General features: G+C 32.1%; 1 protein-coding gene across 1 annotated transcript in view; it reads right to left on the reverse strand.

Moving 5' to 3' along the window:
• Positions 1–12,112, reverse strand: part of unc5cb (unc-5 netrin receptor Cb) — a 199,839-nt gene that overhangs the window by 16,216 nt on the left and 171,511 nt on the right. The window contains exon 9 of the mRNA XM_016554070.1: positions 5,310–5,501. Coding sequence (XP_016409556.1) covers positions 5,310–5,501 — 192 coding nt within the window. The remainder of the gene's footprint in view (positions 1–5,309; positions 5,502–12,112) is intronic.

Genomic DNA, 12,112 nt, shown 5'->3' on the forward strand with positions numbered 1-12,112 from the left:
TCTAACACTTTATTTTGATGGGTCCACAAACTTTGTCAACTTATTCTACTAACCCTAAACCTAACCTAACAGTCTACTCTGAGAGTTAGTAGACGTGTAGTTGCAAAGTTACTTATAGTTAGTAGAACGTCAAAAGTGGACTATCAAAATAAAGTGTAACCACTAAAACTATTTAAAACATTTTGGTTCATTGAAATAGAGCTAAAATAAAATAAAATCTAAATGTTAGATGAAAAGCTTTAAAATTAGAAATGCTAAGCGAAATATTAATGTTTAGGCACAAACTGGAAATTAAACTCAAATAGTAATACTTAAAAAACAAAAACTAATATAAAAGACAAAATTTGTACATAACCAAATGACTACAACTAAAAGAAAAACAACTCAAAAATGTCATATATAAATGTCAATGTCATATATCAATATGAATATATTCATATTAGTGAAATACTATAAAAGTATATGAATAATTAATTAGAAATCTTGTCTTGACAACAAGCTGAAATAAGTTAAAGCATCAAAACAATAAATAAATTAATTAAAGAAAAACTGAAAATAATACTAATATATTAAAGCCAAATAATAATAATAAAATGGCAAAAGCACATAAAATTACTAGAACTTAAAAATAAAATTAAAATGAAAATTGAAACTATAAAAATAAAATTATATTAATATTTATATATTCATACTAACAAAATACTACAATGTATATAAATATTATTAAAACAAATTTTTTTGTTAATTGAAATATAGCAGAAATAAAATATAAATATAAATAATAAAATAAAATATAAATTTAGATGTTTAAGCAGTAGAATTACTAACTGAAAATAAAGAAAAACTCAAACTGAAATAAAAACAAATTAAACCTAAAGTGTAATAAAAAAATTAAAAAAAAGAACAAAAACTAATAAAATCACAAAAGCACATAACCATGAATCTGAATAAAATATGAAACATTGTATAAAATTATAACAAAAATGTATTGTATTAACATTAATTAAAAAACTATAATAGCATTTAAATTATACTAAAATAACACTGGTGTGACGAGACATGTTGCTAGCTTGGTTTCTGTTTTCGTGCTGTGATGTGAATGTTAAAGTTCTTTGCACAAACCTGTCACGTTTGTTTAGCATATGCCGGTAAACATCATGAATGCATCTGAGGTAAATCTAGTGGCTAATATTTATTTGCGGCGTGATGAAGCGCTTCTCCCTGAAGAGCGCCGTATATTCAGGGGCGAACAAAGTCATCATTAGTCTTTTTCCTCGTTAGTCGCTTCTCTCATTCCGGCAGACAGCGGCGGATGGAGAGCAGATGCTGCTTTACCCTTCACAGGTAACCTGATGAATATTCATGAGCGAGCGGCGAGGGGGCGGGGCCTCGCCACTCCTTCACACTACTGTTAAACTGACAGTGCAAATGAGTCTCCATGACTGCAGGAGTTGTGGAAACCATGGCAACCCGTCGCCGTGTGAGCGAGAAACGGCAAACGCAAATCAACAGCTAAGAGTGAATGTGGGCCGCTTCGTGTTCATTACAGCCATTTAACACTATTCTGTACGGTCCAAATGGCATCAAAACACAATCACAACATTCAAGAAAAGAAGCTAATGTTCTAGCGAGCGGCGAGGGGGCGGGGCCTCGCGACTCCTTCACACTACTGTTAAACTGACAGTGCAAATGAGTCTCCATGACTGCAGGAGTTGTGGAAACCATGGCAACCCGTCGCCGTGTGAGCGAGAAACGGCAAACGCAAATCAACAGCTAAGAGTGAATGTGGGCCGCTTCGTGTTCATTACAGCCATTTAACACTATTCTGTACGGTCCAAATGGCATCAAAACACAATCACAACATTCAAGAAAAGAAGCTAATGTTCTGAATCAGAGGATGATTCACAAATCTGACATCATTTACTCACTTTCATGTCATAAAGATATTACTTAAGAACATTTATGTCTAAACAACATTGGACGCCATTCACGTTTATTATATGGACAATCTTTTCTGTTCCTCAGAAGATAATGGTGTTACTTTGGAATCTTTCAGATTATTCTATTAAAGTTTTTTTTTTTTAATTATTATTATTTTGTATTTTTATGTTTTCATTTGAATTTTAGTTAGTTTTAGTAATTTTGTTGTGTTTTGCCTTTCTATTATTATTATTTCAGTTTTATTTATTTTAGTACATCAAGTTACTAATACTGTAAATGAAAAAAAAAATACTTTGGCAACTAACTAAAATAGAATCAATTAAATACAGTTTTTATTTCAGTATTTTCAGTATTTTATTTCCAATGTTTTAAATATTTTGAATTAGTTTTTCTTATTTTATTGTTTATTTAATTTTTACTTTTTATTGTAATTTTACAGTACAGCGAGTTAAAGTTCCAGTAATTTTGACTGCTTTGCCATTTTTTATTTAAATTTTAATTTAATTATTATTGTTATTATTATTATTGTTTATTTTTTCTTTATTGTAGTACACCAGGTTAATACTAAATGGAAATGAGAAATGTTGCTTTGGTAACTAACTGAAATAAAATAAGTTTACATTTTTTAAGTATTTTATTTAGTTTTATTATTTTTTTTTTTCTTCGACTAAGTAACAAAAATGTTTTTACGGTTTTAGTTTTAATGAACTATTATAACCCTGGAACAAGAAATTCATACAGGTTTGGAGCAAGATTTTTCCTTTAAATTAGGGTTTTAAAGTATTAGAAAAGTATTGGAGTATTAGAGTTTTAAATGAATTAAATCATTAAAAAAATAAAAATAAGTAATATGAAAAGAAATTAATAAAAAAAGATATAGATATATTTTATTTGTTTACCTGCATGTCATGTGATCATTAACCAGCATCAGAGAACCGTAAATTTACAGATGTGTTGTTGAATTATTAATTTATTAACCAAAAGCTCTAATAGATTCAATGGATAAAAATAAGTCATATAAGTAATTATTGTGTTTTCATAACGGATCGCTGCTGTCCTCTTCGTCTCTTGGCCAATATATAGTTTGTGTGTGTCGACGCTGACATGTTTTGCAGCTGGAAGTCTCTGCAGCCTAATTTCCTCAGTTTCCCCGCCGCTCTCGCTCGCGGGTAATTAACACTCAATGTGCCAGACAGACGCAGCTAATTACAGCGTCATGATAACGTGCAGATTGCCTTGACATCGAGGTGACCGGCTTTCTAATGGATCACGAGCGTCCTCCATCATTACACTGACACACAAACACAGCTCACTGACAGAAGAGGACGGCGTGCTGAGACTACTAGTGATTTCAACTAGCAGCCAGTGGGTTGGTCAGATGAGTAGCTTCGGTTCACTAGACCCCAACAAGAAATGTATAGATGTAGAAATAATTAACTGCTGTGGGCATGCTGGGGTCTAATTTATTGACTAGTAGCTATTAAAAATATCACATAACCACCAACATTCAATCTCAAGCCTCTTTTGTCAGTGAATGTATGATGTTTCTCTTTATGTGTCACTGGAATGATAAAGGAAGTGACAGATCATTTTTCATTCAGTACCATTTTTTATGTTTTTGGCTGGATTTATTTGATAAAAAAAATATAGTAAAAACAGTAAAAATATGAAATATTATTAGAATGTAAAACAGCTGTTTTCTATGTGAATATCTGTTAAACTGTAATTTATTTCTGTGTTTTTCAGCATCATTACTCCAGTCTTCAGAAATCATAATAATATGTTTATTTGCTGCTCAAGAAACATTTCTGATTATTATCAATTGTTGTTGAAAACAGTTGTGCTGCACAATATTTTTGTGGAAACCGTGATACATTTTTAATGTGCAGATTGCCTTGACATCGAGGTGACCGGCTTTCTAATGGATCACGAGCGTCCTCCATCATTACACTGACACACAAACACAGCTCACTGACAGAAGAGGACGGCGTGCTGAGACTACTAGTGATTTCAATAACTAGCAGCCAGTGGGTTGGTCAGATGAGTAGCTTTGGTTCACTAGACCCCAACCAGAAATGTATAGATGCAGAAATAATTAACTGCTGTGGGCATGCTGGGGTCTAATTTATTGACTAGTAGCTATTAAAAATATCACATAACCACCAACATTCAATCTCAAGCCTCTTTTGTCAGTGAATGTATGATGTTTCTCTTTATGTGTCACTGGAATGATAAAGGAAGTGACAGATCATTTTTCATTCAGTACCATTTTTTATGTTTTTGGCTGGATTTATTTGATAAAAAAAATATAGTAAAAACAGTAAAAATATGAAATATTATTAGAATGTAAAACAGCTGTTTTCTATGTGAATATCTGTTAAACTGTAATTTATTTCTGTGTTTTTCAGCATCATTACTCCAGTCTTCAGAAATCATAATAATATGTTTATTTGCTGCTCAAGAAACATTTCTGATTATTATCAATTTTTGTTGAAAACAGTTGTGCTGCACAATATTTTTGTGGAAACCGTGATACATTTTATTTTTCAGGATTCACAGATGAATAGAAAGTTCAAAAGAACAACATTTATTTGAAACAGAAATCTTTTGTAACATTATAAATGTCTTTACTGTCACTTTTGATCAATTTAATTCATCCTTGGTGAAAAAAGTATAAAAAAATTATATTTTAATTTTTATTATTATTGATAAAATTATTATTTTTATGTAAACAAAACTTCTATAAATAAAAAATACATAATAATAATAAATTGACTAGTTCAATGACTACTTAGATTATTATTAGTAAAATTATTACTTTTTAATATGTAACACTACAGTTCTAGAAATTTAAAAAATATAATTTGACAATAATAATAATAATTAATTGACAAGTTGGATGACTACTTACATTATTATTATTATTATTTGTCAAATTAATATTTTTTTAATATGTGAACACTACTGTTCAAAAAATATTTCAAAAAATAATCATTTGACTACTACTACTAATAATAATAATTAATTGACTAGTTGGATAACTTTACAATCTTAAAAGGCTGATTTCTAGCCAATGAAATTAATTAGCAAAAAAAAAAAAAAAAAACATTGACTATGACAGTTCCAGGCTGGTAACACTTTAGTATAGGGAACACATTCACTATTAACTAAAGGATTTCCCTCAATAAACTTCTAATTTGCTGCTTATTAATAGTTAAGTTTAGGAATGAGGTGGATTAAGGGATCTAAAATACGGTCATGCAGAATAAGACATTATTATGTGCTTTATAAACAGCCAATATGCTAGTAATATGCATGCTAATAAGCAGTTAGTTAGTAATAAGACGAGTAAGATCCCGGTCTCGTACCTGTGCGTGCCGTCTTGATGTTGACCGGCTGGAATCCTCCGTTGAGCGCCGATGAATCCATGATGTCCGAGTCAAAGTCTCGCTGGTTCTTCCGGTAGACGAACAGCGCCACGATGACGGAAATGACCAAACACATGATGACGGCGATGATGATGCCCACGTACAGAGCCACGTCGTCTGTGCTGGGGGCCGCTGGAGACACACACACACACACACACACACACACACACACACACTGAGTTACAGCACTTTTATTACAGCTGCGTCAAATTAGGAGGAGATTCTATCTGCGGTCCAATATCCGTCCTCACTGATATTAAAGCAATAATCCCCAAGAAGCCGTGGTTTACAGTGAATTTATAACAGCTAAGAGGCGTTGTTAGTAGGGATGCGCCGATCCGATATTCATATCGGGTATCGGCTCCGATACTGCCATTTTTCGTCAGATCGGGTATCGGTCAGAGAGGGCCGATCCATATCTGAGATGGTGCGTATTATTCTGTGTTACTTCTAGGGATATGCCGGTATCAAATTTTCATGTTGCGATTAATTGATCATATATTATGAATATACATATTTTTTCATATTTATTGTTTATTTTTCTGTGTAATTAAGCAGTCTGTATTTAGTAGATTGTGAAAAAATTATTATCAGTTCCACACAGAGATATTCTACATTTATTTAAATGGAAAAAAAAAAAAAACTTCACTGGTATCTGATCGGTATCGGTGAATACTGAACCCTAGGCATCGGAATCGGTATCGGAGGTGAAAAAGGCGGATCGGGGCATCCCTAGTTGTTAGGCACGACAAGAAGCAGAGCTAGCTGTTATAAATTCACTGTTAACCACGGTTTCACGGGGCTTATTGCTTTTATAAAACGGTTATTCCATATACGTAGTAAGGTTTCACAAAATAAAACAGAGCAAATAAAGTGTAATGATATTAATAAAAACAGTATTCTTCCACCAAACAATGTAGCTCCTCAGAAACAGTTGTGGTTGCAACAAAGTGGTTGCCGAGCAACACACAAACGTAAACAAAGGTGTATGTTACTTTGTAGAGTAATTTACAACAGCTTCGAACGCGGCTCAGCCAATCAGAATCAAGGACCGGAACTCTCCGTTTTCAAATAATAACTCGAGACTTCATTACTGTATCGCAGCGTTGGGGAAAGTTACTTTTGAAAGTAATGCATTACAAAATTGTGCTACTCCCTAAAAAGTAACTAATTACGGTACTTAGTTACTTTTTATGCAAAAGTAATGTTACACGTTACTTTTTAAATCTGGGCAGGGCTTGCTTGCTTGTTTTAAATATAAAAAAGATCCTCTTTTACGAATGTAAAAGCCCTTTCACACCAAAAGTGAAATGAATTCGCCTCAGGCTGAAGGAAATGTAAATTCACGTCTGTACAGTAGAGGGCGCCGCTTAAACTAATCACATGAAGAATATGACGCAGGAGAAGAAAGTTCAACACTATTCAGCAATAACACAAATAAAACACAAATGTGTCATTTCTGATTATTAGTATGATTGAATTGGATAATCGAAGGTCAGCAGCAAAGACACTGGTTAATAAAATGGTTTGAATATCAAACACAAACTGAACCAGAACATCTGCTAATGGATCAGTTCATCTACAAAAACATCAGATCATTTACAACAGCGTCTGAATCTGAAAACAACAGTCTGAATCTGCTTTATAACATTACTTTGACTGTTTTGAGTCTTTAGATTTGAACTCAAGTCTTTCATTATGAGAAGTTTTCGCACTGAAGTCTGACTGATTCATTCATTTGATATGAATCACACATGAATCATCATGTCTTCTGCCCACCAAGATCCAAATAAAAAGAGAAAGCAATCAAACCAGAAAATACCAAGTATTTTGCTGTATGAATCACATTTAAATTTGTTGGAAAATTACTTACTACATTTATATTTGCTGGAAATTCAACCAAATAAAATTCTTATTAAAATTCTTATATTTTTTATTTATTATTTGTATAAACTACATTTATATTTGTATATTTGCTGGAAAGTCAAACAAACAATTTATTAATATTAATGTAAATTATTATTATTAATAATTTTTTATTATTTGTATAAACTGCATTTATATTTGTATATTTGCTGGAAAGTCAAACAAACTATTTATTAATATTAATGTAAATTATTATTATTATTCATTTTTTATTATTTGTATAAACTGCATTTATATATGTATATTTGCTGGAAAGTCAAACAAACAATTTATGAATATTAATGTAAATTATTATTATTAATTTTTTATTATTTGTATAAACTGCATTTATATTTGTATATTTGCTGGAAAGTCAAACAAACAATTTATTAATATTAATGTAAATTATTATTATTATTAATTTTTTATTATTTGTATAAACTGCATTTATATATGTATATTTGCTGGAAAGTCAAACAAACAATTTATTAATATTAATGTAAATTATTATTATTATTCATTTTTTATTATTTGTATAAACTGCATTTATATATGTATATTTGCTGGAAAGTCAAACAAACAATTTATTAATATTAATGTAAATTATTATTATTATTCATTTTTTATTATTTGTATAAACTGCATTTATATATGTATATTTGCTGGAAAGTCAAACAAACAATTTATTAATATTAATGTAAATTATTATTATTATTCATTTTTTATTATTTGTATAAACTGCATTTATATATGTATATTTGCTGGAAAGTCAAACAAACAATTTATTAATATTAATGTAAATTATTATTATTATTACAGAGGAATAACCAGCACTGAAACAGATGCAGCGTCAGACCTGTGTGTTTCTAAAGCAGATGAACGTGAGTCTATGAGAACACATGCAGCAGATCGATCCGGCCTTTCCTCACTTCATTACGGATCACGTCTAGAAATCAGAAACATCTCTTTGTTCATGCCGTCACTCCTCACGTCTTCTTCCAGCCTCGGCTCTTTCTGTCTTGAAAACGTCCCAGTGATTATGTGGAACGGAAACTGGCCTATGCAGCGTTTGACAAGCCGTCATTAGAAGCAATACTCTGCCCTCATTTCCATAGAAACAGTCGCTTTGTCCCGCTCGATAATTGTGAAAGATGCAATTTCCTGTCAAAGCAGTGACGAGTGTGGAAACAGCTGTAATATAAAGGTGTCAGCAACAGCAAAACCTCGAGAGGCCATTGATTCCTGCATCAATACAGACGCCCTCCAGACTGACCAGTTAAACCAATGCATGCTCCTGATTCTCTCGTCTGGCTCGTATTGAACTCTGAGAGCCGAAACACTGGACTCGTGAGTCACAGATTGACTGAAACAGAGCTGTGATTCTCTCATCCTGCAGCAGAGGGCGCTCTCAGCCATCACGACATGCAGCCGACGCATTACACCAGAACTACACACTGCATGCTATTCCTGGACTATTCACACTACTGTATCTGTGTGTGCATTTTCTGTTTGCATTTAACCTCTTATTGATTCATTAGGATCAAACCATCAAGAGATGCATGGCAAAAATGATGTCTATAGGCTTGCTTTCCAGTAAAATGCATAAATATAATACTTCAAACTAAATAAATTTACTTGAAAAGCAACACTACATATTTTTTTAAAGAGGAATGTATATTTAATATGAGTGTATTTCGTCTTACTGCACTGATTTGTATTTATTTATTTACTTCCAAGTATAAAAATAAGTGACAGAATAAGTGAGAAATCTACCGGTGCAATGAGACAAAACTGACTTATATTTAGGAAATGTCAGAAACAAGTCTGATGCAACGTTGCTTTCAAAGTGGACCTACTTGTTTTTAGGATTTTTAGATATTTGAACTCTTTATTTTTAACTTAAAATAAGACAAGGAAAAATTTGGTGAAGGATTTACTTTGAAAAAAAAAAAACTGCTAACAAATTTCACAAACCAAGAGCAACACGAGGGTTATTACAGTTACCTAAAACCAAGAGATTTCTATTACTTAAAACAGAATAAATATTAACTGAAATAAAATAAATTATAATTTATATATATATATATATGTGTGTGTGTGTGATAGATTTTTAAAAATAAGTTATATATATAAAATAAGTTGAGTAACATTATATTAAACGTGAAATATTTAAGTAGAAAGAATGTATTTTCTTGTAAAACATAATAATCTATTTATAACTTCAAAAAATATATATTATTTTTGCAGCCTAAGGGGCCATTCGCACAGAACTTGCATCTAAAAATGCGTCTTGCATCTTTGCATATAAAAACACGAGACAGTGCTCAGGGATGGTTTTAAAAAAGGCGCAGCACAGAATGCGTCCTCCGCCATGCTGCCATCAAATAAAACCGTCGCCATGCCAAGTTTCTACTGTAAACAAAAGCTTGCATCGCTTGCCCCGCCTCCACGGTCGTCTGATTGGTCCACTGTTTTGGAACTGACTTTGATGAGCAGCATTGCATGTAAACGTTTAAACTTTTTTAACTTGACAAAGCAGCTTAAAAAATGCAGATGCGAGTGCAACGGTCATACACATCAGTCTAGTGCGCGTTTACATAGAAAAACAATAGATAAGTAGTGCACTGGAATGGAAAAACGCATTCTGTGTGAACGGCCCTTAAGACTGTTTTATACTGGACTGGAACGCGATATTAAAGCAACGAGCCCTCAGCAGGCATCAGTGTAGAGTGTGTAGTGTGCAGTATACAGTCAGTGTTTGTGCTGATGGTGTGAAGTGTGTTCTCTATTATCTATTACGTGTATTGGTTTATGAGAGATGTGAGCTTTCGCGTCAGCGGCCTTCCTTTGATTAAACATGCATGTGTGTGTGTGTGTGTGTGTGTGGCTCGTCCTCGGAGTGAGTCCGGGACACTGTGTGTTTACGTGTGTGTGTGTGTGTTTGTATGCCTGCAGCTGCTGCACTTTTAAAGGTAGCAGCAATCAATGTCACGATCAGCGCCGCATGGCCCCTCGTCGAGTTTAATCACTGCGACATTACGAATTAATCTCACTAATGTGAACGGTGCCCACTAAAAGCAGACGCTCGGACCACCGTCTGCAACACAGGTCTGAAAGCACAAAGAGCTTCACATCTGAACAGAGCTGGGGAACAAATCCAACTGAGATTCTATTCTTTTAATTGCGGTTGTGATTTAAGATGCATTTCAAAAAAAGAAAAGAAAAAAAAAAAGCTCCAGGTTTGCTGTGCTTGTTTGTTTGGCTAAAAACTTTATGATTATATATCAATGTGATTATAAATTATTATATAGATTTTTAAAACATAATAAATATTAAATTATTACTATTTTAAAAAGCATGTATTTAAAAAAAAAACAATTCTTCGTCTAAATATTATTACTAAATAAAATATTAAAAACAATAAAAAATATTATTGTGATATTTCACTGTGAAATACATTATTTAACATTATTATTATTAGAAGTAGTATTATAAAGATAAAGCAAAATAATACAAAATAAGAAATATTAAAATATTACTATTGTTACTATTGTAATATTTCACTGTAAAATTTAGTATGTAAGAAAAACAACAATTATTATTATTATTATTAAATAAAATATTAAACAATAAGAAATTACTATTGTGATAATTTACTGTGAAATAAAAAGCAATTTTAAAAAAGTTTAAAATAATTAAAAATATATATAATATTATTATTTTTACTACTACTACTAATATTTATTATATATTTATTATTATATTACATAATGTTATATACAAATATTAATATTTTTTATTTAAAAGTATTTAATAAACAAAAATAAGAAATATTACTATTGCAATATTTAACTGTAAAATATTACTATTGCAATATTTAACTGTAAAATAAAAGTATTTAAGAAAATATTACAATAATAATTTTATTTTAGAATACAACAGTAAAATTACAAATACTAATATTACAATACTAATATTTACTTGTATTTATTTTCTCTTTTTAGGTTTACAGCCTGTTTACAAGCACTTCTCATTACAAATTTGGACAGAATTGGCACGTTCCCGAATGCACGTTATAAGTGACCCAAACTTTCTTCACAAAAGCAGATGTTCAGCAGGAAGTAAGGTAGGTCTATGGGTTTGGAGCAATATGAATGTGAATGAATAATTTTTTTCTCTTTTTCTGCCTGAAGAATCGCTCTAAACGAGGTCCTGAAAGAGGAGGGATGGTGAAGTGGAGCCGTTTGCAGACGCGTGGAGAGGAACTGATCCTATCGATCTCTGTGTGATCTGAGACAGCCTTTGATTATCTGCCAGACTCTAAACAGAGAGGGAGAGAGAGAGAGAGGGAGAGCGAGCTGACCGACCAGCAAACGCACAGATCTATTCCTGGTCAGCCGGACGACACGGATACTCCCCCATTTCTCTCCAAACTGAAGGGTTTCTGTATTATTCATAAGCTTCCACCATTATGCTCCACGATGCACAAATCTATTCCTGGTCAGTCGGCTGACTGCTTAAATGATAAATTAAAATGAGAAATGTTTCCTTGGCAACTAACTGAAGAATAAATAAATAAATAAATAAAAAGTACTAGTCAGGTAAATCACTATCATACTAAATAGATTGCAAGAGCAGAACTGATTGCAATAAAAGGAGGGAAGAAGCACTTCCAATCATTGTGTTCTTGTTAGCAATGGTTACCTCCAAAGGGCCTGGTGTCAAGAAGGGCAGCAAAGTAGACACTTCTCTCCAAGAAAAACATCAAGGACAGACTGGAATTCTGCAGGAAGTACAAGGATTGGACAGCAGAAGACTGGTGCAAAGTTATTTTCTCT

Source organism: Sinocyclocheilus rhinocerous, unplaced genomic scaffold (assembly GCF_001515625.1).
Source record: "Sinocyclocheilus rhinocerous isolate Xijiao unplaced genomic scaffold, SAMN03320098_v1.1 scaffold15, whole genome shotgun sequence".
NCBI classification, from domain to species: domain Eukaryota; kingdom Metazoa; phylum Chordata; class Actinopteri; order Cypriniformes; family Cyprinidae; genus Sinocyclocheilus; species Sinocyclocheilus rhinocerous.